This window comes from Lycium barbarum, chromosome 2 (genome assembly GCF_019175385.1).
Source record: "Lycium barbarum isolate Lr01 chromosome 2, ASM1917538v2, whole genome shotgun sequence".
Lineage (NCBI taxonomy): Eukaryota > Viridiplantae > Streptophyta > Magnoliopsida > Solanales > Solanaceae > Lycium > Lycium barbarum.
In genome coordinates, this window is record NC_083338.1 from 124,214,778 (window position 1) to 124,240,730 (window position 25,953).

The window sequence follows — 25,953 nt, forward strand, 5'->3', positions numbered from 1 at the left end:
AAAGTCATTTTTAGTATAGAGGCTCTGTTGTCTTAACTTGACTTTACCTTCTTATTCATTTGGTTAAGTAGCCATGAGAGATCCTTTCTAGGTATTACCCTTTTAGAAAGCACCCGCTTTGATACCAATTGATAGAATCTATGAGTCCACCAAAACAGTCTAAGAGACCTGGTCCCTGAACTGTTTTCACAGATAAAGACATAAAGTAAATAAGACAAGATATTTACATGGAAAACTCCTTGATCAAGGGATTAAAAACCACGACCTACCCTAGGATTTCCAACTTCACTAAATTGAGCAATGTTTCAGATTACAAGCTTTTGCAACCTAGGAATTAGACCACTATCCCTCCCCTTACAATAACTCTATTGTAAGCACGCTCTTGACTAACTCTAATAAAGCACCAAACTGATTCAATTAATTCTAGCTGAACCTTAACACCACTATGACTAACTATGGCCAGGTGTTTACAACAATAGTTTGATAAAAACAAAACACCTACAAAACCTTTCTTGAAGAAGTGTAGGTTTATAATGTAGAGATCACAAAGACAAAGACTAGACAACCCTAGGACTCAAAACATCTTCAGTTGTTGGGATCTGGTCCTTGAACTTGTCTTAACTTAGTTCTTGAAAGCACTAAGAGAACTGTGGCGGCTGCACTTGTGTAAATCAGGATTTCTAGGTTTTCAAGTCATGGGTTAAATAATGCTAACATGTTGTTTAAATAGGAACTCACATAAGAGCATGTGAGGATCATGTGACCAGGATAGAGACGTTACACTAGTCTTTTGCTTTTAGCATGCATGCAGCTGTGCTGCTCTGGTACTGTCTGTCGGAACAGTGTCACAACTTTACAGCTGTCATGTAACGTACAGTGCCCAAGGGACCTGATCAAAGACTTGGTCCTTGGCATGTTTGTCAAATCATCAAAACTATGAAATGTCATAACTCATTATTATCTTTGGAATCTTCTTTTCCAAAGGACGACCGCACATTTCTCGAATGAGTTGAGTCATTTATCTCATTTAAACATATTTTCTACTTGTTTTATGAATAACTATTATCTTTGCATGCTCTGAAGAAATATCAACAATTTGTTCGGTTGAACAACATGAAATCGTTGTACCTCCCAAACTCCATATGTAAATGGCCTGCATGATGGAGATCGAGATCGAGCTTTGTGAATCAAGGCAAATAATCCATATATCTTGATGAATTAGGGTTAATTGGATTCATTTGGATAAACAAATTCATATAGGTGCTGCTCGGAAGTATATGAATATACATTCATTACGATTCCCGTGTTTTCGTATTGGGAGAACTAAATTTTGCTACTATACTTACATAGAAAGCTACATCTGATCAGAATTGCCAATATACCTTAGATATGTAATATTTTCAGTACCAAAAAACTTTCCATTATTTCATGAGGTCAAATGATTCTTTATTTACTAATTACGAATGCCACATAGTCATTTACAATATTATTTGCAATGTGTACTCTTTTTTTTTTTTTTTAATTTCTAATATTTATTTGTTTTCTTTTTTATTTAAAACGTCAAATACGATCAAACCCAACCATATAATTCAAAAAAAAATAAATTGTAATGGGCTTTAATATGTCGGTGCAAACCCAAACCCGACTCCTCAATTTGGTGCTTAGGTTTTTTTTACTTGCAAGACAATCCACGTTCTCCTCTAAAACCCTTCACTCTCCCCCATCTCAATCACTTAAACCCTAATCTCTGAAAATTACAATGGGTAGCCAAGCTGCAGTTTCATTCCTAACCAACATAGCCCGAGCCGCTTTCACTCTGGGTCTGGGCGGTACCCTTCTCAGCTCATCCCTTTACACAGTTGACGGCGGTCAACGTGCCGTTCTGTTCGACCGTTTCCGTGGAGTTATCGACGATACCGTTGGTGAAGGAACTCATTTTCTAATCCCATGGCTACAAAAACCGTACATATTCGATATTCGTACGAAGCCGCATACGTTTTCTTCGATATCGGGGACTAAGGATTTACAGATGGTTAATTTGACACTGAGGATATTGTCTAGACCTGAAGTGCCGAGATTGCCAGAGATATTTAAGACGCTTGGTACTGAATATGATGAGAAAGTGCTTCCTTCTATTGGTAATGAAGTTCTTAAAGCTGTTGTTGCTCAATTCAATGCTGATCAGTTACTTACTGAGAGGCCGCAGGTATGCTAATTAAGGAACGTTAAATGGGCGGGTCGGGCTGAAGCTGAAACGGGTTGTGTTGAAATGGGCTAAAAATCGGGTCATTACCCAACCCGTTCAATTCTTATTAAATTTTACTTTTGGTCCCTGAGTTATTAGTATATTCTGCTTTTGGTCCTTGTGATATACTACTCTAACATATTTAACCTACAATTAATCTCTTTGACTGTTTATAGAACTATATTACCATCAAATATAAAGTAACAGTACAAATGGGCGGGTCGTGCTGGAATTGGATAGGGTGATAAACAGAGAAATTGACATAAACAGCTATCCGCCAAAACAATAGTCCGCAAATGTATATCTTTTGTATATAATGTGTATAATACATAAAATATACATATTTTATACATGATAATGTAATTTCAACAACAACCCAGTGAAATCCCACAACGTGGGGTCTGGGAAGGGTAGAGCGTATGCAGACCTTACTCCTACCAAGGTAGGACGGCTGTTTCCGAAAGACCCTCGGCTCAATAAAAAGCATAAAAAGAGGTCAGATAAGGCTAAGAGATTCAAAGCGATATGGAAATGAAATAACGCAAGCGACACAGATAACATAGGATAATCAAAGCACAGGAAATAATACATGATAATGTAATTACTTTTGTATATTTGGCTAGTGAATGTAATTTAAATGGCGGGTTGGGTTGGGTTGGGCTGAAATTGGGCTGAGTTAATGCTTGAGCTAAATGGGTTGGGTTGAAATGTGCTAAAAACCGGGTCATAACCCAATCAACCAAATTCTTACGGGTCGTTTGGTAGAGTGTATAACAATAATAATGAATAAGGAGTATTAGTAATGCTAGGATTTGTTATGCTGAGATTATTCCTAGTTTTTAAATGGGCTGCGTATCAGCCTAGTTTTTAAACGGGCTGCATTAAGCAGGTCAAATGGGCTGAGTTAATAAGATAAGCAGGTCATTAACCCTGCCTAAACCTAAACGAGTTGGGTGGGTCATGATTTTATGGGCTGATTTTGCCACCCCTATCCACAGGTATCTGCACTTGTACGCGAGAGCTTGATTCGACGTGCCAAGGATTTCAACATTGTGCTTGATGACGTGGCGATCACACACTTGTCTTATGGAACTGAGTTTTCGAGAGCTGTGGAGCAGAAGCAGGTAGCTCAGCAGGAGGCTGAGAGGTCGAAATTTGTGGTGATGAAAGCTGACCAAGAGAGGAGGGCGGCAATTATTCGGGCTGAAGGAGAGAGCGAATCTGCTAAGCTGATTTCTGATGCTACTGCAGCTGCTGGAATGGGTTTGATTGAGCTTAGAAGGATTGAAGCTTCTAGAGAAATTGCTGGGACTTTGGCTAAGACTCCTAATGTTGCTTACTTGCCTAAGCAAGGGAATATGCTTCTCGGACTCAATCGTTGAGTAGGTAATCAATTGCTAGCTTATTTATGCATTTATCTTTTGGGGAAAATCTTATATTTGTTATTTTTTTGTTTCATTGAATTTGTTATGGGATATTAACTTATCTAAAAAATTACAATATCACTGTCCTCTCTATGACTGCAGAGTGACACATACCCGTAGAAGAAAATCAATTTTGATCACTTAGGATAAAGATGTGATCCGCTTGACCCATCATTTTTGTGAAGTTTATAAGTTTCAAAGATTAGTTTTCCCTTTTTTGAATATCTAATCCGCACATAAAGTAATTTGCACCTAGCTAAAATAGAATTTTATATTTGAAAATTTTAGGAAAATTGGTTGGTACAAATTTTGCCATATACCGAAACGACCCAATCCATTATCTGGATCCATGAATGGGTCTATTTACCAGACATGGAAAGGAAACAATGTAAGTAATACTTAAAAGTATCCATTCAACACTCTTTTTGATAATATATGTGAAAGAATATAGTGTTAGTCCAACCAAAGTGCTTTGGTAATGCATAAATACTTTTCAAAGATCACTTTCTTTAGTTCGTGGGAAGCAGAAACAGTTAGATATTATGGGACATAAGGACTAATGAATTGGAAATTCAGGACGCTTTAGTTCAAAGTAGTGGTGAACAGAGATGGGAGATGGGCATGGGGAGTAAAATAAGGAGACTGATCATGTTTCAAAGACTTATGTTTTTTAAGACAATATATCTAGATAGATAGTGAGGCAGCATTGCATGTTATGAAATCTTGAGTGATTCTTGGGGCTGGGTTGGCATAATAGTTTGACTTTGTGTAGGATCTTCTCATAGTCCAATATGTTACATGGACATTGGCTACGGATAAGTAACCAGTGCCAGTGTATGTGAGCATACTGAATAGGAAAATAGACCTTTTCGCTAACTTTTGGCATATGTTGAAGATTCATGTGGAGTACCAAAGCTTGGAAGAGTAACAGTCCGGTTAATGGCTAATACATAGCAATTGTAGAACTGCATTAATTGAGGACGAGAATGTTTCTGGTGCAACCAGGCTTATGGAATACTTACTGGCCTTTTCTTTGCCATCCTGCAATACCAGAATTAACAATCCAGCGATACTAACACCAAATAAGATCAGGTTGAAGACGTCTATTTTTAACAGATAAGTCTAAAATTAGGGAAAATAATGAAGGGCATTAGGGGTTGAGTGACGATTGTTGTGAATGTGCCATTTTTGGTATGTGGTGATTATTGAGAAAGTTGGGTGGTTATTGTTGATCATGCTCCTTACACTATGATTCGTTCCATAAAGAAAGAGTTGGAAAAATGTCCGTGATGATTTATTATTTAAGGCTTAATGCATACGCGCCCCCCTGAATTTGCCCCTTTTTTTCATTTTGGCACCTCAACTAAGTATTGTTCCTATTGAACCCCCAAACTTGTCCCAAGTATGTCTATCAAACCTCCTAAATCTGATTTTTATTATAAGCAAAAATTAAATTAGGGAAATGAAGGTGGAGTAATATTTTAGACACGTGGTAAGCTATTCTTTAGGTTATGGATGTGTCGGTTTTTGCTCTTTCACTGCGAGCTTAATTAAGAGCTACTCATTTTTTCCCCTCTCAATTGCTGCTAATCTTAGCTAAAAGATGGCATAATTAAATTAGAATATATATTAGCATGTTCTTACATTGAAGATGGAATACTATGTGAGTCGGATTGTGTTTGATAGACACACTTGAGGACGAGTTCAGGAGATAGGAACAACACTTAGTTGAGGTGTCAAAATGAAAAAAAGGGGACAAGTTTAGGGGACCGCATAAGCATTAAGCCATTTTTTAAAGTTATAACCCTCAGGGGTTGGCCTGGTGGTAATTGACTTGAGCCTTGGGGTGCTCCCTTTCAAGGTCTCAAGTTCGAAACCCATTGGGTGCAAAAAATTTCTGAGGGCCATCGGACTGGGGTAAAACCCTGAATTACCCGTGGTGCACTTGCGGGAAACTCCTTGCCGAGGGCCTGTGCACCCCCGGGATTAGTCGGGGCTCAAAGAGACCCGGACACCCGGTGCTTAATCAAAAAAAAATTAAGCCATTATTTAAAGTTATTGAAATGATGAAGCATTAGATGCGCAACCTTGTATAATATGTTGAATGGTTATTGCACGGGTCTCTCAAGGTGTTCTTCTATGAGTCAGGTTCTACTTTCCAGAATCTTTCTTGGTTGTGTGTGTTAAACTAGATTTGCATCTGATTTGTCACATTTTGTGAAGCTCCATTGTATCTTTAAACCTTTATTAGACTAGTGAGTTCCTCAGAGAGAGAGAGAGAGAGAGAGAGAGAGAGAGAAGAGATACTTTCATTCAACAGGCCGAGTTTGTTTTATACTTAATTATTTTATTTTCAGCCAACTTGCTGCTTCTATGCAACCTTAAAATTCTCCTATGGAGGGAGGTATTCGGTTGCGCTTCTCTGTTTTTGTTCTTGGTTCTGGCGGTGATCAAAATTTCTTTACTTGCTCAGTGATCTTTTTGTTACACGTTACTAAGAGAAGTTATCATTATTAGTTATTGGCTAGATCCTAATGGTTGGGGTAGTGAGGTTTTGGTCGTATAAGAGTGTGGCCAACTTTTTAAAACCGGAACTTTTTCATGACCGCTTGCATAGATTGCTGAAATGCAACCCATTCTTTTGCTCTTGTTGTGTGATTCTCTTTTTACTGAATGGAGGGGTATTATTTGTTTGAACTATTAGCAATCTGGGGCTATTGTATAAACCTGTATTGGATGGTGGTGTTTTATCACTGGGTTTAAGACTGATGCTTTTGTGGCTTCCTCAAATGAACACTGTTTTATTTCTATCTTACCTGAAATTGTGTGCTTTATCTGGTGAAATATTTTATCTTTTGCTTATTTCTTTGTTCAATGTTCATTGTGGCTCTTTTGTTCCTTTTCAGGTGGTTTCTTTAATGATGGTGTATGTAATGCTATTGTTGGTAGCTTCGGTGGCCTCTCCTTACCAGTCTGTTTTTTGGTTCAAAGAACACTTTGATTCATCCTGGACAAATGCATGTTAGCTTCGTATAAAGAAAACATTGAGGATGTTTTTGTTTTGGTTCCCTTTATGATGCATGTCATATTTTGTTTATTTAGACAATCCACTGCTGTTTTCCTCAGCTTACCCTATTACTAACCTAGTCTAAATAATTGTATCACGCAACATTTTGAAGAGCCTGATGCAAACTCTTGCACGTGAATCTCCAATTAGTGTTTTTATGCTGTTTATGTGTATGCCCACAGCTAAAGAAAGCAAACTAGGTAAACATCTGATCATCTAACATGAGATCATCCTGCCTAGCCGGGTCTGAATTAATTCTTTGGTATCTGCATGGTTTATGTTGGAGGAAAAATCTTGAGTTTTTCCAAAAAAGTAATTTGTTTGAGCTATTTTAGGTAACATAATAGGTTGACTTTTTCACAAAAATGGTTCGAACAAATAAGAGATAGCAAATATAAGATTTTAGCAGGATATGCTTTTCGTCCTAAGATAGATCGACGTTTTCTACAAGTTGATGGTAAGTCATAAATATAAGATTTTAGTATGATCTTGATTCATCATCTTATTTAAATATTGAAAATGTAGAAACCATAAAGAACCTGCAGTCAGTTTTATATTTAACATTTTAAAATAAAGCGTATGGGATCCCAGTCAAGATTGTTTCATTTGATGTCGACCTTATCAGTCTCCAAAAGACGCATATGCAAAGACTCAAGGCATAGTAAAACTTTCGTGAATGTCTGGTCATTCTCATTTTAACCTCTATATACTTTGTACAGTTTACTTGGAATAAATACTGATATCTACTCAACATAGTAACGTTCACTTTAGCACTTGTAGTTCCCATCCTCTCACGCAACATATTTAGCAATTCAACATACAAATGTAATGCCACCACCGCAATGTGTTCACAACTTGACATCTAACTCTAATCAACATAAATTAAAGTGGACAATATAAACAAAGAGCCTGTGTTTTGTATATACGCGTCATAAACTGTATGTTTTACATTATGCCACTAAATATGCATATTTCTTCAACGTTAGAATTAACATATAATCATTCTCATGTCGCTCCATTTAATCTCATCTCAGTCCAATACTATATAAAAGTACTACAAAAATCCTTGACACTTGCTAAGGTAGAAACGCTGGAGATAAATCTTGAAATTTAATCATTAGAAAACTTGTAGCATTACAACTAGTAGATTACGAGCACAAAATTTCAAAAGCAATGTGAAGGCAGTAACAAAACCTAAGAAGAAGAACGAACCAAAAATCTAGACTAGAGAAATTATAGCTGAAACCTTTAGGATCTGAGAACTGATATATCAACTCCAGATAGATCAAATGTCCTGCCTGCCTCGCTGGCTAAGGCAAAACTGGAGGCCAATTCTTATGATCTCGACTGAGATGCTTCAACAATCTTTGATTCCTGTAATCAACGCTGGACTTGCTCTTTCGCTCTATTCTACCACTTTCCTTAGGCACATAAAGTGACAGACCCCATAATGATAAGCTGGAAGCATACTTGTATCCTTGGAAATAGCATGGTAGCATGTGGAGACTTTGTTACCGGTAACAGAGGTAACAAGCAAACCAGAAGAGTAACTGGTGCTTGCAAAAGGATCCCAATTTAGACTGCTCAAATCACAGGAAACTTAGAACTATGGACCAATCTCAGCGATCTACCATGAGGTACGAATTGCTACGGTTGGTAGTTCTTTTTGACTCCCAAAGGCACCTGCATTCAGGCAAAGGATTCGAATAGATAGAACCTTTTCTGGTGGACTTTTTAACTCTAGGTACCATTATGCCCTTCCTATCACTTTCGGCCAGCATTGAGCCCATTTGATCCTTGAAATCAATCCAGCTGTTACGCAGTTTTAAGGAAAACAAAAGAACAATTAAGAAAAAAGAAAAACAGAAACATTGATGTTGTGGTCTTGATGATTAAGATAAAGTTGCTTGGCACTTTATATTTTTTTGAGAAGGTAACAGAAGTTGCCTGGCACTTTAAGAGAACATCTAAAGATGAAACGAACACAGAGATGATACTAGATTGGCGAGAGTCAACCTCGAATGCATTAGAATCGGCTCATACACAAACTTCTTCCTCGTGTTACAAAATCTAGGTATATTCAGCCTCGGAAACATTCTGAAATGATCAATTTTAGGGGCAGGCTCATTCCATTTCATGCCCTTTACTTTGTTATTATGCACATTTGAACTCATCATTCATTTGCATTTCAACTATTTTAGTTCAAGTAGAACAAGGTTTGACTTTTACAATTCCAAAGGATAGCGGTATAAGATCCTTCCTGATTCAGGTAAATGATCACGTCTACTCTAATTCCTCGAGGCAACAGAATTAGCAGATTTGTTAACTTAGGAACTTAATATTTTCTTTTAATATATCTTTTAGCATGCTGGCTGGTTAGATTTTTTGCCACTAGATAATATCATCATTTATGAAAAATAAGTTAACTCAAATGCATATAGTTCTAACTTTGGGAATTGGGATCAAGAAGTGTCAGCAACTCATACTTTCATGAAAGGGTGCGTTTATTTGTCAAGAAAATTTGTCCTGAAATTGTCAAGAATTACTATTCATTACTTTTATATCTTTCATTCTTTCTTAAGACTATTAATCAGTAAAAAGTGTAGTTAATTAAATGTATCATTATAAAGGCTACAAAAAAAAAGTAGTTGCGCTCCACCTTCCCATCACTCTCTCTTTTTCACCCTATACATTTCTTCAACCATTAAACAAATCCATAGACAAGTATGTTCTTATAACAAAAAGAAGTCTTGGTGATGGATCAACAAAGGCTGAATCGGTCGGTTGGTTCGTGGACTAAGTTATTCCGGGATTATAATCCTTGGATTAATTTATTCCACTTTCCAAGTGGGATGAAATAACACCAAGTTTGATGGGATATCCCAAGATTAAGTTTGGGGTTAAATTTATAATTTGGTTATCCCATGAACCAACAACCCCTAAATGTATTATAGTTTAACTATTATCAACTCTATAAGCATAACTATTAAGGATAATAGTTTTGTTTAAATAGTATGATAATAGTTAAACTAAAATTTGATTATAGTTAATAAATTATATATTAATGTCTTGTATTATTACATAGTTAATCAATTCCTTAGTGTTATCATATATTGATCTAAATTAGTTAATTTATGTTCATATAATCATATAATTTATTTATAGTTTTTCTTTAAATATATTTATGTTGTTTGTTCTTTATTTGCTTTGTTGATCCATCACCAAGACTTCTTTTTGTTATAAATATACTTATTGATGGATCATTTATGGATTTGTTTCATGGCTGCAAAAATGTATTGGGTGTGGGAGAGAGTGATGGGAAATGTGGGGCTCAAACTTTTTTGTAGCCTCTGTAATGACACTTTTTACCTTTTCAGGTGATATGACTTAAAGCGAGTAAAAGTAGTAAGAAAGAGTTAAAGAGTCAAAGGGTATAAAAGGAATGAACAGTGATTCTTGACAATTTCGGGACAAATTTTCTCAACCAAACTCATTTTCCTTCATGAAATTCTACCTATTGGAGTACAATGCTTACAGGCAAGGAAAGCTGGAATTTACTTGCAGTTATATGAGAAGCAGAAAGAGAAGAAAATAAAAGAGAGCTATAGGAAAAGGATCTTACCTTATACTTGTGTTCTGCAATAAATTTACAAGCTTGATTTTATCAGGTTTGATAGACTTGGCATGTCCATTGAAAAGGTACCTTCTATGACCAATCAAAAAATGAGGGAAGTTTCCCCCTTGAGTGGTTACAAATACCTCACTAAACAAGCATACTAGGTAGTCCACAGCAGCTAGTCTTGATGAATAACCCTGTAAAACAAAAAAATAAATAGAAGGAAATGAAGTTAACTTGTTTATACGGTTTCCCAAAGAATAAGATAATTGCTTCCACAAAATAGTAAATTAGTAACATAGAATTCCAATCAACACTCCAATGGACACATCACGAATATGACATGATTCATGATGAATGTTCCTGTAACTAGAATCCTCTTAGCTGTTTTCGTTTTCATGTCAAACTGAACAAGGGGTAAATTTTTTGAAATAACCAAATCACTGCTAACTCAAGCTTTCTGGGTTTTGGAAGTGCTTTCTGGCATTAATGCAGATCCGTGTTAGTTGAATTCGCTAAGCAGAGATCATTTCTCTTGATTCAGTTCTCAAAATTTCTTTTTCTCAGTAATTTGGAAAATGGCAGCTTTAAAGAATGTAAGCAACTATGTACATGGTACCTCCCCCAAAACAAATACTTACCCGAGAAACTTAGGTTCAGTTAGAGCAAAAATAGACAGAGGACACATCCATTTCTGAGTTGGTCCAATATCTAGTCCATTTGATGTCCTAACACAATTTCTTGAAGAAATGGCTTGTCATCAACTTATACCTCAAATGGAGCAAGCTCATCTTTGGTTGCCAAAGTCTCCTTGGTTTGTAGGAGAGGGAACATCTTCCGCAGAGGTGCTAGATATCTATCTGCCTGGTAAATCTTCCCAGAAGCCAAATAGATTGGAGTATCTTTGGCAAATCCCATACCCCTGAGCATCATCCCAACCTATCCTGACAAAGAAAAATATATGAAACAAAAGAGTAGCAATAACAAAGCTAAATGCAAGAATGTAAGATTTGACTCGTAAACCTGCAGTTGGCTAACGAATAATAAAAAGTAAAAGAGAGAAAAGGGGAAAAAGATAACAATCAATGAATTGGCACAAATTTAGCTCTAAAATGCTTCGATTATCTGCTACAAGTAATAGGCTACTGGATATACTTTTTCTACATCAAGATCCCTTCTCTTTTAACAAATTCCAAAGATTTCTATCTGATATTTGTAGTTATCAGCGTTAAAGACATCCTAATATCAAACAAGAAAGACCAACCAATAATGTGCAACGTCCTAATATATAACACATTAAGATAACCATTTTTTCTTTTTTGCTCTTTGATACGCTTTTCTGTTGTTGCATTTAAATGGTGGTAATGCATAAACAATACGCCACATCCTATGACAAAACAACAATGACCAATCCACTATAAAAGATTCTTATACGAAATGTTCAGTTTCAGAGTGGTAGCTCAAGGTAAATGTTCTATTTCATTCTTTTTTACAAGAGGAGTTTCATAGAGCCTGCTGGAATTTTAACGAAAGTGATACAATATTTCTTCACATGCATCCACGGACACTGATGTACAAGTGTTAAAAGAGTATTACATAACAAATAATTTCTTCGAGTTCTGCTCTGCAAGCCTTTCAATTGTACAATTTAATTTCGATTAAGATTGGCTGGCATTCGAGCCTGAAATACTGCATATTGGTACAACATTTTCACGTTTAGCACTTCAACATAAGGGCTGCATTCAGCCTGTAAGAATTTCTGACTCTCTTCGCGGGGATGTCAGCAGGTTAGGCAGCTCTAAGGTTTTTTAACTTCGGCGGAAGGCAGGCTGAAACTCTGCCCCAACCAAGTGAATCTAAGGGTCTGAAAGAGTTCACTATCTGATCTATGGGGTGTTAACCAAGGAGGACGGCTAAGAATGTCCATTAAAAGGAGCGGACCGATGGGGTCACTCTCTCAAGCACGAATAGAACGATCTCCCAGGAGGAGAAATAAAGCAAATAGATCAGGATGTCACTTAGGTAGTATAATACTGATATATCCATTTTCTTCTCTAGATGAAAACACAAATTTTGTTTGAAGGAAAACAGTAAAATAGAGTCTAACCTCTACAGGGGTCATAGGACATTTTCCATTTATACGGTTGAGACCAGGTGCAACAACACGATATTTTTGTTTGAACTTCTTTCCCCATCCCTTCTCACGTACTACATCCATTTCTGACTTTTCAACCCGTCCTCCATCATAAATACAGCATGAAAAGGCTACCATGTCCTTCACATGTAAGATGGATGTGTCATCATTAGATTGAAGATCAACAGGTTCACTGGACCTCCAGCAAAACCTATGCAAGTAGAACAAGGAAGAGAGAGTGCACCTCCTCAAACCGAAGGTGGACAGAAATATACTTCCCAACAGAATTAGAGCTCCTGTCAATCATGCGCTTGACCAACTTCTTTGCAAGTGCTGATATGACCAATGAGAACCTCAAAGCTTCATAATTGGACAAACATCTCAGGAACTGAAGATGAGATGGAAGATGCATTGACAATCTATTAGCAAAGGGGGAAATACGAACAACCCTGCATGATAAAGTAACTAGTGAAAACGAATATGTAGGTCTGCATAAGTAATAAAATAACGTGATATTCTGGTGCTAACTACATTCTTCTCAATGTCGATGAATCTGCTTTACTAGTAGGCACTAGGCAAGAAGTGCTCTCTGCTAGAAATTAAAAAAAACAAAAAGTTCTATCCGCTAGAAATTGAAAAGAAATCCATGCTTAGATACAAAACTCTAAGAAAGTTACATGTCCGCAAAGAAAAAAAAATTCTCTTTGTTTTTGAGACATCCCTCCTGTGCAATTTCAAAACATTCGAAAAGACTTCCTCTGTATCAATAATGACTTCAAATACAATAATATCATGGTTGTGCTATAGATTGTTATGTACCTCTATTCGACCTATGCCTTACAAATGATATTCCATGTCATGCTTTAAGACTACACAAGCTAATTAGATTTCATTAATCTTATCCCATATTAATGAGCCTTAATGAGAATATGTAATCTTACTAATTTGAGAATGAGACGCAAGATGATGCATCTTTTCACTCTGGCTGCCATGACAGCAAAATGGTGATGTAAAAACCCACTGATAGTAATAAGCTGGTATACTGGACTCAAAAAGCTAGAGCTAACTTTTTTCCTTCCAAATGAGAAAGTGGAAGATGGCAGAAACCCAAGCTGCTTTCTGGTGGTCATTGGGCAAAAAGTGTTTTTGGGAATGTCTTCCACTATTGACACAAGTGATTAATTAGATAAACAGAAACCATAAAACTGCATACCGCCGCTTAAGCAAGACGGGATAAACCTCTTCCAGGTAATATCTTGGGGGTGCCCAAGCTTGGACTCGCAAATTCCAAATATTGCTGATATTAGAATATCTCTCCATCAGTTCTGCTGGCAGTTCTTTGACCACTGTAATATAATCTTTAAGGGTGGATATGAAATGGTCCTCGTCATAAATATCACCAAACTCACTGCAACAGGACAAAAAGGGAAACACCAAACATAACCTTTGTGAATACATAAGTTCAACTGGATGCAGTTATTGGTGTTATTTAAAAGTGATAGTGATTTAACATAAGAAGACTTATGAAGCACTTAGACACGAACTTACACTATTCATTCTGGTGCCAAATGAAGCATTTACTTAAAAATTATATTTCACAAGATAAATAGAAGTCAATGGGAAGGAATATTCTTCAATTACCCAAAACCTATTTCATTGTAGCAGTTAGGTGTGCTTGGTTAGAAATACAGAGAAAGCAAAGAATGTGAAAGAACAGTTCAATAAGAAAGTAATATAGGAAACCTTTCTTAATCCCACACAACATTGCATCTCTTCCGTCTGACACATCCTTTCTTTTGTAAAGGACGTCCTTCAGTTCGTAAAATGAGTAATTTCAGAGAGTTAAAACCTTGAGATCAGATAGGATATGCGATAAATGTGTAAATTTTCAACCATTACTTGGTAGGATTTACACACTAGAAAGTACTAATTTGGAAACTTGCCTCGAATCCCTCCAGACATTGTGAAATTCCAGACGAGGAATAAGTAATGTGGCATTCAATAGCCCAGCAATGACTACTGCATTGCATATCTGCAGTAAAAGCAATAAGGGTGGTTACGCTACATTATCATTTCACATTAAATAATAACAAAAAAATGTCTTGTCACCTGCTTCATAACTTATATCAGCTATTACGTGACTTAACTAATAAATCAGTACTGCCCCTGATCTACCCAAAACAAACAACTGCAATCACCATAACTTCTCTGTCTTCTATATTGCTTCTCTAATTAGTATGCCAAAAACACTTACTTGGTGTTTATTTAAAAGACAAATCAAATTGAAATGGAAACACAACAGATAGAACACTCACGTACAATTTTTTTTTGATACGGAGAAATCCCCCAAGGCCAGTGGCAGTGTGCCACATGTTCGAAACTCGGTGGATAATGGGTCTGCCCCTCTACCTGTCTCCCATAAATATTAGACTTTTGTCTTTGGAAGGGTTCGAACTCGTGACATGAGCCTAACCCACACATCACATGTTGTGCTCCTACTATTGTCTTTTGGTAGGATATATTAGAGAAAATAATATATATATATATATATATATATATATATATATATATATATATATATATATATATTAGCTTTGGTATTACTAATCCCTTGTTTGGTACACTTTTTCTATTATTGTATTTTAAAGATTTTGACACTTGTAAACCAAGTGTCATATGGTGGCATTTAATGAAGTTTGAGAAGACAAGTGTCAATGACACTTGGCTTGTGCAGAATCAATTCTTAAGCCTACAAATAGGCATTCATCCTTCAACAATATTATTCAAGAAAATCTCTTTTCTTCCTTCCCAGCTCTCACACGTTCTCTCTCATTCAATTGTTTTTTTCCTAATTTATTTAATTGGCCTAATTTTTCCTAATTTTTTTCCTATCTCTAATTTTTTTCCTAATTGTTGTCTTTTATTTTCTCTTCTAATCCTTGCTCGTATTATTTAATTTTGCTGATTCCAGTATCCTCTAATTACATTTAGAGATGGGCTTGTTTAATCCTTGGAAAACATTTCACATTGCTGAAATAGCAAAAGTAAATGCAATTTCATTAATGTCATTAGAAACATTAAGCACAAATAGGTCATGGTTACAAGATCCTTTGCCCCCCAACATATTATTTTTGGTCAACACAACCTCATTTTCTTCAAAAGAAACTTTCACCGCAACTTCTCCTAATAATCCCACAGAAATCAAATTGGTTCGGATATTAGGAACATGCAATACATCACTCAATGCTAGAATCTTACCTTTACCAAGAACTTGAGTTGTCCTTGAGTCACCAAGATAAACAGTTTCTTCTCCTTCCTCAACTTGGTGTATGACACAAAATCATTTTTATTTATACAAATGTGCCCTAGTAGCACCTGAGGCTATCACCCAGTCTATCACATTGGCCTCAATTTTTATTTCTGACACGACCGCAATAATAATATCATCCGGTTCAAACAAATTTACTTTTGACTTAATGGGATTATCATTTCTTGTATTGCACTGAGGTGCATTTTTTGATAAGGTTTTATTATTAGCTTTGGGCTTGTAACCATGTCTATTTACATATCTGTATATTGACATCATCATTTGGCTAAACTGTGGATGTCCATCACTGCATCTGCAACACCATGGACATCTAGCAAGATGACGGGAACAGTACCAGCCAGGAGAACACTAACATCGATAGTATTCATAATTTCACGAATAATATTGTTAGCCAACAACAACAAATAAATAAATATTTATTATTACTGTGATTTTACCTCGATTTCCCGACAATCTAAGAAACTATTTCAACAATGTGAAACGTTTTCCAAGGATTAAACAAGCCCATCTCTAAATTTAATAAGAGGATACTGGAATCAGCAACATTAAATAATATTGCTGAAGGATGAATGCCTATTTATAGGCTTAAGAATTGATTCTGCACAAGCCAAGTGTCATTGACACTTGTCTTCTCAAACTTCATTAAATGTCACCATATGACAATTGGTTTACAAGAGTCAAAATCTTTAACATACAACAATAGAAAAGTGTACCAAACAAGGGATTAGTAATACCAAAGCTAATACATGTATTATTTTCTCTAATATATCCTACCAAACTACCCCTAATAGTAAGAGCACAACATGTGATGTGTGAGTTAAGCTCATGTCGCGAGTTCGAACCCAGCGGAAGACAAAAGTCTACTATTTATGGGAGAAAAGTGGAGGGGCAGACCCATTATCCACCGAGTTTTGAACATGTGGCACACTACCACTGGTCTTAGGGGATTTTTCCGTATCAAAAAAAAAAAAAATTGTACTTGAGTGTTCTATCTGCTGCGTTCCATTTCAACTTGATTTCTCTTTTTAAATAAACACCAAGTGTGTGTTTTTAGCTTACCTAATTAGAGAAGCAATACAGAAAACAGAGAAGTTACGGTGATTGCAGTTGTTTGTTTTGGGTAGATCAGGGGCAGTTGTTTGTTTTGGAAAAGAAGAAAGATTTTCTTGAATAATATAGCTGAATGATGAATGCCTATTTATAGGCTTAAGAATTGATTTTGCACAAGCCAAGTGCTATTGACACTTATTTTCTCAAATTTCATTAAATGCCACCATAGGACACTTGGTTTACAAGTGTCAAAATCTTTAAAATACAACAATAACTTCAACCTATGTATAACTAATACATAGCAAAGCATGGTATTAGCAATCGTGTTACCATGGAGAATTTTCAGAGTCCTGCTTGGTCATGGAATGAAGAATTGCAATGGATGATAGATCATATGGGTGGAAACAGTGTTGTAGCTGAGATGTCCAGAATTGTATTTGCTGGTGGTGTATACTTCTTATGGCAAGAGAGGAACTCAAGAGTGTTTCAAGGTAGCAAAAAGAAGCCAGGGTTGATTTTCAGAACGATCATTCAAGAAGCAATCATGCGTGGCAGCCTCAAACCCAATCTAGCTAGGAGAAATCAAGAGCTTAATTTTTACCCTCGAGTAGCTTGGTTTTAGTTTGCCTGTTAGAGCCCGTTGGGATTGGCTTATAAGTTGCTTATAAGCTGTTTTTAGCTTTTTTGAGTGTTTGGCTGGCCAGCTTAAAGTCATTTTGTGCTTAAAATAAGCTTAAAAAAATAATTGGGCCCATTTGACTTAGCTTATCTAAAGCAGCTTATAAGCTGAAAACAGCTTATAAGCCAAAAAAAAAAAAGTTATACCCCAACTTATTTTTTTAGCTTATAAGCTATTTGCAGCTTATAAGCATAAGCCCATCCAAACAGGCTCTTAGTTTCTATGTTCCTGGACTCTTGGGACCCCTGTCCATGAGCCATTTTTTTCCTGAGCTGTACATTTCACAATTTTTTTTTGGTTAATAAAAGTCTTTATTTACCTAAAAAAAAAAAAAGACCCCTTAGACCAAAACCCTGGGGGTCTCAAGTACAAATTAACTATAACCAATTTGCAATTTTAAAATTTGCTTGGGAAATACATTGACATTTTGACTCAGCATGAAACTACATACCGATGATCGCTGCTGATTGAGGCCACCATTGGCATCAACAATTAAGTAAAGATTGGCTCCAGGAGAATCTGAAATAATACATTCTGTTAGGTTCCTGATTTGATGTAACTATATGCATTCCTACAGGCTACAGTGTCCACCAACTTAACAAATTTGACTAGATGAAAACTAGTAAATGTGCAGCGCAAGTTATCTCAATGCATCAATTCGGACTTGGTCAAGCTAAAATTTGATTCCAGCAGGCTAATATTCAGTACAAAATTTATAAGGTGGTTTGAAGAACCTTCCAATGATAGTGCTTATTCTGTGTATGACCTATAATAATTTTGTCACTTTATCGTGAAAATGCAATTTTGACCAAAATTCAGTTCTACTGTTTGGTTATGGAAAGTCAAATGCATACAAAATGTCAAGATGCAGAGAGCAATTCTCAGGAAGAACAAAATCTAGCACAAGGCAACAAGACCATGTTATTTTGATACCTTTACTTGAGGCAGTAGTCCCAATGGAACAGGGTCTTTTCTCTTTTAGCTTCCTTTTGTATATCCAGACAGAAGATAGCTACAATAAGATTGGTGGATCAAGTCAGCTAATTATCATAACATAACAAAAGCTAAACAAATACAAGGTTCTACACAATAACTGGACTAATTCAGCAATACTTAAAACAAAATGCTTCTTGTTTTTCTGTAAAATGCTGCAAGAGAAGAGGGGATGGGATGCAATGATGGAGGCATCAAGGTGCATGTAAATTGGCCCGATTACATTTATAAAAACTACTCCCTCCGTCCCATTTTAACTATCGCTTTAGCTCAAACAAATTGTCTCAAAATAATTGTCACTTTAGGAATGCAAGACTAAAGTTGACAACTGTTCCAACTATACCCTAGTTCTTTTTCTCAATGGGCGTGAAAAAAGCTAAAACGACATTTAAAATGGGACGGGGGAGTATGTATTGTTATGTAGCAACAAAGCATAGCCACAGCCATTTCAACCGAACTGTTCTGTCATACAAAATAAACTACTCCCTCCGTCCCAATTTATATGATATAATTTGACTAGATACGGAGTTTAAGAAAGAAATGAAGAAATGAAGACTGTTGAAACTTGTGGTTTAAAATAAGCTATATATATTTGTATGGTCGTAGATTATTTCATTAAGGGTAAAAGGGAAAGTTTTAAGTTAAATATAAAAATGTATGAATCTTTTTTGGGACAGAGGAAGTACTAAATATTCCACTTGTCCCAAATTATTTTTCATTGTGCTTTTCAAGATTCAAATAGACTTCTCATAGCGACATCTTTTTTCTCTCGTCCTCTCAAAGTGACCTCAGACGTGAACAAATTAGTCACTACAATAATATTTCGAAAGAAGTTACATTTTTGCTTTCAAAACATCCAAAAAAAAGGTCAAATAAATTCGTGTTAAAGTTTAAGAGAATTGACCACCAGAGTAGCGCCAAAATGGACAACAATTTGGACCGTCGCTGAAAGTAACCATAAATAGATCTTTTAACTCTTCATAAAATCACAATATAACACTCAACTAAAAATTTCTCTTAAACATTCTCATTAAGAAATTATTTATTATTGGTTTATTTTACTAAATTACCCTTATTAATTATAATTATGTTTTGAGAATAAGTTTGACTGCTCAGTCCGTTTCAAAATAAATGCCACCTTAGAACAAATTCTTCAGGAATTCAACACAAAGCAAGTGTTTTTAATTGTGCCCTTTTAAATAAGTAGCCTTTTTTTTAATATTGCTCACTTCTTAAAAAAAACATCTGGAGCATGTTTGGATGGGCTTAAAAAAAGCTGCTTCTAAGCTGAAAATAACTTATAAGTAAAAAAAAAAAGTTGGTGTATCCCGACTTATTTATTTTTTTGCTTATAAGTTGTTTTCAGCTGCTTTAGATAAAGCTAAGCCAAACGAGCCAAATTATTTTTTTGTGCTTATTTTAGCACAAAATGGCTTATAAGCTGGCCAGCCAAACACTCAAAAAAATTGAAAACACCTTATAAGCCAATCCAAACGGGCTCCTAAGAAATAGGGCTAGTTTTATAAACTCCAAATTATGTTTATTAATTTCTCAATGGACGTAATTTTTCCTAAAGTAACAGTTATTTTGGACGGGGCGGATAGTTATTTACGTAAGTTACTTAGTAATAATGTAACATTAAAATAAAATTAAAAAAATCTCTCTTAATTTACTGAAATTTAATTTTTAATATAAAGGACGGGTAAAAAAGGAACTAGGGAGTAGAAAGGTTAGAATCTCTTCTCTGTTCCCTCTTCCTTATTGCTTTCCAAAAGTAAAGTTGAATAGGGTTTACAAAAACTCTTCATCGGAAAAGGCAATTTAATTAGATCCGCTAATAAATGAAACCAGAGCAAAAAAGCACCTCAACTGTAGAAGAGTTATCAGCTTCAATATCAACCCAAAGCTTCTGAAAAATCTCATGACTGCGATAAACAGCACCAGGTGCTAAACCTGAATAATGTTGTAGTAGATAAAAGCTTATAAGTCCAGTAAAGTAAAGAAGAGGGACAAGCAACAGTAACTGCCGCCGGTACAACATTGTAAAGCTTCCTCGCCGACGTAGTCTTCTCCGACAACTTTGCCGGTTTCTCGGCGAGGAGGAGCTTTGTATGTTGTTGTTGTTGTTGTTGTTAATGGTGGAACCATTTGTACTTATTTTCGAAGACATGATAGTACGAAGAAAGAAAGAGAAAAATGTAAGTGAGAGATTTGAGAATTGTGTTGAAGTTTGTGAGAGAGTAGAGACGTAGTGGAATAAGTAGAGTGGCCGTGGAGTATGGAGGAGACTGAACATGCTGACAGTAAATGCCTTTTTTGACTTTGTCTTCTCAATGACTTTCTAAATTTATATTTATAAATGAAATAAAAGAGAAAAGATATCTGTATTATGTTGCCTTTGGTTCAAAAAATCAAGAAATTGCTTTTGCAAAAATAATTGAGAATGCAATTACTTCCCCCTTTCTAGATTATTTACTTATTGGTTCTTAAAAGAAGATATATTTTTATATTTAAAAATAAATATTTTTTATATTTTTCATTTTATTCTTAATGAGAAGGTTTTTATCGCCGCACAAATATTATTGTATATTTAAGGCCATAAGTCTAAAAGTTTTATAGCCACACTTATATATATATATATATTTAAGTTTCAAAAGTTTTTATTTTCTTTTTCTCTTTGAATTTCATCCTGAATTTACTACTATGTCATATAAATTAGAAAGGAGAAAATATCTTAAGAAAAGTAATTTTAAGTATTTTGTTATAAATAAAATATAAAAAGCATTGTTATTTATACTAATTAAGCCAGCACTCCAGTGAACACCACACGTCCTTGCTGTGGGCCAAGGTGTTTCACAATTAGCGTCTAGAAGCATATAATTTGATAGTTGGGAACTTGGGATATTTAAAGTGGCTCCTTAATTATACAATGTCAATGTCGAGGTGTATGCTTGGGATATTTGTATGAGTGGTTGTGAGTTACGTCCGCGAGCGAAGTCGAGATTTTAAATTTATGAGTTTTGAATCACATTATTTTTACTTACTGAATTCTTATATATATTAAATAATTTTTAACATAATTATAAAATTTAAGTTAAAATTATTGAATTCCACTAAACCCTTATAGCTCCGACCTTGAGTGTGTCGTTTTAAAAGAGATGGATTTTTGAGAATTGAGTAAGATACTCAACCCCTAAAGTAAACTCCCTATTTCGGAAATGAATAAAGTGCCATTTTTCGGTTAAGAAAAAAGAAGTAAGATAGTCAAAAGTTGAGCATGTTCTCGCTTAGTGTTTACTATATTATGACGTCAATTTTGGGTCGTAACACAAGATTTAATTGTGATGATACAAAGTGTTCGAGTTGATGAGATCATGAAGATCTTTTTAATGTAGGTACGGCATGTCATAATCTATATATTATATACTCCTAATAGATAAATAGTATAAAGCTGTCGAAGTATGAGCCCAGGACTTTTTTAACCTAAAAAATAATTTTTAAAACTAAACTAACCCTTTAAAAAAAAAAGAACCAAAGTATTTTGTGCGTGAAAGGATCAAACTGTAACTTCTGTATTTTGATCCTTTCATGCACATATTCTGTGCGTGAAAGAGGGTACTTTTTTTCTTTTTTTCTTTTTTTAAGCTATCAAAATCACGTTTTTTTCCATACTTTGAGCAAAGATTAGTCATGTTTCGAAATCTCAAAATATCAATATTTTATATAGAACTTAATATATTTTTTTGTGTACAATAACGTCGGCTCATTACATCAAGTATACCTAAACGTTTGAATCGTCGTTTTAGGGGTTGTAAAGTGCCCCGAAGTAAGTTTTGTTTGCTTGGAAACTTGTCATCTTTATTCTTTGGAAATCAAACTCAAAATTAAGCTTTTTTCTGTACTTTGACTGAAGATTAGTCATGTTTCAAAATACTGGAATATAAATATTTTATATAGAACTTCATATTTTTTTAGCGTAAAATAATGTCGGCTCATTACATCAAGTATACATATATGTTTGGATCGTCGTTTTAGGGGTTGTAAAGTGTCTTGAAGTAAGTTTGGAAACTTGTTATCTTTAAGTTTTTTTTTCGTACTTTGACCGAAGATTAGTCATGTTTCAAAACGTCGGAATATAAATATTTTATATAGAACTTAATATTTTTTTAGCGTACAATAATATCGGCTCATTACATCAAGTATACATATGCCTCTTCACTCACGTAAATAAAAAATAAGGACAGGAACATAGGTAGAAAACTAATTGTAAATTGTTGAAACTTCAAATGGTCATAACTTTGCGCTCGGATGTTCGATTTACGCGATTGTTTTTTTGACCCAGGGTATTTTTTCGAGATCTAGCAGGTCAAACGGTCGTTGGCAGTTTGGCCGGGTCGATTTTCCAAAAAACGCCCATTATCCCATTCAATTTGAATTTTCCCCCAAATTGGTGCACAATTTTCATTCTTCTCTAGTAAAAATCTAATGATAAAAAATCTATTTCGAGATGCTAATCCCGTGGTAATGATGTTTTGAATGTCAATTTCGAGGTTCGAAATTCAATTTATGAAAACGAGTTAGATAGCATTAGTGAACAATACAAAACATAAAAAGTGTCTACTTTATTGCCTTCACCAATTTGACATGGTGGTTTAACCTCTCTTTTTTACTTACTTTTTTTTTTATGCCAACAACATGGGATCAAATCTTGGTGGGAGCATTGAATGAGATATATTATACCTTGGTTGAACCTCTAGTATTGAATGAATTATTTTTTAGTATAATATTTTTATTTCAAAACACTTAAATTAAAAATCCTATAAAATGTGACACTTAGATCTAAAGATGACAAGTTTCCAAGCAAACAAAACTTACTTCGGGGCACTTTACAGCCCCTAAAAAGGCGATCCAAATGTTTAGGTATACTTGATGTACTGAGTCGACGTTATTGTACGCAAAAAAAATATTAAGTTCTATATAAAATATTGATAATTTGGGTTTTTGAAACATGACTAATCTTTGTTCAAAGTATGAAAAAAACGTGATTCTGATATCTTAAAAAAAGAAAGAAAAAAAAAAAGGGTACCCTCTTTCACGCACAGATTCTGTGCGTGAAGCCTACTTTGGTTCTTTTTTTTTTTTAAAGGATTAGTTTGGTTCCAAAAGTTAGTTTTTGGGTAAAAAAAGTTCCGGGTCCTCGAAGTATATATGCATGTCAATGTCATGCAACCTGTTATCCAATATGAAATGTTTCAGAGTAAATGCAAAGTGTTAGTAATTCTCTTTGCCACTTTGGGTTGAGGTAAATGTGCATCCAATTCTGTGTGAATGAGGAATGTTGATGGTTGGTTTAAAAAGGATTTTCCTAAATAACTACTGAAGGGCAGTTAATCAGAGGCCAGGGCAAAAGAATTACTAGTAAGGCCCCGTTTAGACATGATTTGGAATCATGATATGAAATTAATTATTTGAAGTTAAAGTTTTGTTTGGACATGCAATTTAAATTTTTTAAGTTGTATTTTTTTTCAATAAATATAAAACCTCCATAAGTTGTGAAAACCATCAAAATTTTCCCAATTCTTATACAATCTTACCAAATGAGCCAATCATAGTTCATAATAAAGTTAATACGCTACTAGAAAACCTTTCTAAAAAAATACAACATGTATTGATTGAGCTTTGGTAGTAGTAAATTAGTTGGTAAATGGTTGGTAAGAGTAAATTTATTATAAATATACTACTAACTTGCCGATCTTTTTTCATATTTGATATAAATGATTGGTAAACATGGTTAGTAAATATATCTACCAACTTATGGATCTTTTTTTATCAATAATAAACTTATGGCCTCTCTCCTCTCTCCTCACTGGTGTACGTTAGTGTGCTGCTATCGTGCGCCTACTGGCCAAATGGCCAGAGGGAGGCCAAGGAAGGATGCTACAGCCATGAATAACGTGGATGAGAATGCGAAAAAGCAGATCGAGAAAGGGAACGGCATTAAAACGATACCGTAAGTGGAGGGAAGCACCAAGGAGTACGCCTCCAAAACACCTCTTGGTACCGGAAATGGTACATGGACACAAAGACCAGCTGGACTGGGGCCAAAAACACCCGTCATAACCTTGGGAAATCCAGTAGGGTCCAATACTGGAAAGGGTATTTCTAGCTCTGGGTCAGTCGTTAGGGTTCAAGACAACCCAAATCCAACTCCGGGTGAAGCATACCAGCAAATTGATAGAGAAGAGACAAGCAAGGAATTGAAACAAGTACCAGGTGAGCGACCATGGAACACACTTTTCCAAACAAATAAAATGGCAGAGAAGGGTATGAGTCTCACATTTATTGCGCCTACTATCCGCGATGGGAGAAAATTGTTATACTTGAAAAAGGAGCGGTGGATATAGGTAGTGAAAAATGGAAGACTGATGTTATTCTATATGTGGTGGGTGCCTCCCCCACTATTGCTAGTATAGCTAGGTTTGTTGAACACAATTGGGAGTATGTGGCTAAACCCCAAATTTTCTATCATAATGATGGTATTTTGTGTTGCGATTTGGGAGTTTGGTTGATAAGAATGAGATTCTGTATTCAGGGCCTCAAATGTTGAACAACAAACCGGTTATAATCAAAGCATGGTCTGTTGATTTTGATGTTGCTGCAGAAGTTCTTAAGACAATACCTCTGTGGGTGAAGTATCCCAATCTACCACTAAATTGTTGGGAAATGAAAACACTAAGTAGGATTAATAGTGGTTTAGGGAACCCTTTGTATGCTGATGAATGCACCACTGCTGTTGAAAGGATTTTCTATGCGAGAGTGTTGGTTGAAATGGACATTACAAGACCACTGCCATGCAAGGTTAAGGTTCAGGACCCAAATGGAAAGATGTTTGACCAAGTTGTCACATACGATTGGAAACCATTGTATTGTGGTACATGCTGTCAGTTAGGTCATGATTGCTCCAGAGATAAATTAAAACCACCACAACAAAAGCCTGGAATAAAGGAGCCACAAGAAATAAAGGATACTACTCAGCCAAAAGAAATTGTCCCTTTGCCAAAAAAAAAGAACTAGGACAATCACCAAAACAGAAAGAGGCTGGTCCAAAAGCTCAAGGCCAAAAGAATAAGCAGGAATGGAAATCAAATAATGAACAAGGACAGGTGGCTGGTTAGATAGTTAGTGTTACACCCCCACCAAATGGGGTTGACTGGCCTGAAATCCAGAAGAGGATCACTGCTAGGGGCCAGATGTTTCCAGCTAGTAACAATGCAGTGGCTACAAAGAAGGGTGCGAGTGAAGTAAGTAACAGCACTGAGCCGAGTAATGTGGGACCTATTATGCAGAATGATGGCGGCCAAACAAGTACTGCCGAGGTAGACTTGGAGCCAAACCCCCCCCCCCCCAATATTCCTCA

At 35.5% G+C, this 25,953-nt stretch overlaps 2 protein-coding genes across 4 annotated transcripts; one reads left to right on the forward strand and one right to left on the reverse strand.

Moving 5' to 3' along the window:
• Positions 1–1,650: 1,650 nt before the first annotated feature.
• LOC132627050 (prohibitin-3, mitochondrial) lies at positions 1,651–6,875 on the forward strand. Of its 2 annotated transcripts, none has more exons than XM_060342126.1 (3): positions 1,651–2,206; positions 3,244–3,627; positions 6,576–6,875. In XM_060342126.1, the coding sequence occupies exons 1-2, from the start codon at positions 1,760–1,762 to the stop codon at positions 3,625–3,627; spliced, it is 831 nt and encodes a 276-aa protein (XP_060198109.1). In that variant the 5' UTR covers positions 1,651–1,759; the 3' UTR covers positions 6,576–6,875. The 2 variants fall into 2 exon arrangements, with proteins under 2 accessions (XP_060198109.1, XP_060198108.1); XM_060342125.1 differs by having other exon boundaries at positions 1,654–2,206; positions 3,244–3,631.
• Positions 6,876–7,749: 874 nt separating this feature from the next.
• LOC132627052 (O-fucosyltransferase 10-like) lies at positions 7,750–20,865 on the reverse strand. Of its 2 annotated transcripts, none has more exons than XM_060342127.1 (10): positions 20,401–20,865; positions 18,477–18,555; positions 17,995–18,062; positions 14,430–14,518; positions 13,700–13,894; positions 12,731–12,935; positions 12,460–12,627; positions 11,124–11,291; positions 10,359–10,549; positions 7,750–8,548 (listed from the first exon to the last, which is right to left on the reverse strand). In XM_060342127.1, the coding sequence occupies exons 1-10, from the start codon at positions 20,830–20,832 to the stop codon at positions 8,356–8,358; spliced, it is 1,788 nt and encodes a 595-aa protein (XP_060198110.1). In that variant the 5' UTR covers positions 20,833–20,865; the 3' UTR covers positions 7,750–8,355. The 2 variants fall into 2 exon arrangements, with proteins under 2 accessions (XP_060198110.1, XP_060198111.1); XM_060342128.1 differs by having other exon boundaries at positions 8,352–8,532.
• Between the last annotated feature and the right edge of the window lie 5,088 nt (positions 20,866–25,953).

What these genes read in the sequence shown, in the direction of transcription:
- LOC132627050 (XM_060342126.1), top strand. Translation starts at nt 1,760, where the DNA reads ATGGGTAGCCAAGCTGCAGTTTCATTCCTAACCAACATAGCCCGAGCC. An exon ending in TACTTACTGAGAGGCCGCAG is followed by an intron (nt 2,207 to 3,243) that starts GTATGCTAATTA and finishes CCCTATCCACAG; the next exon opens with GTATCTGCACTTGTACGCGA.
- LOC132627052 (XM_060342127.1), bottom strand. Translation starts at nt 20,832, where the DNA reads ATGTTCAGTCTCCTCCATACTCCACGGCCACTCTACTTATTCCACTAC. An exon ending in ATAACTCTTCTACAGTTGAG is followed by an intron (nt 18,556 to 20,400) that starts GTGCTTTTTTGC and finishes ATCTTATTGTAG; the next exon opens with CTATCTTCTGTCTGGATATA. An exon ending in TCAATCAGCAGCGATCATCG is followed by an intron (nt 14,519 to 17,994) that starts GTATGTAGTTTC and finishes CTTTTACTGCAG; the next exon opens with ATATGCAATGCAGTAGTCAT.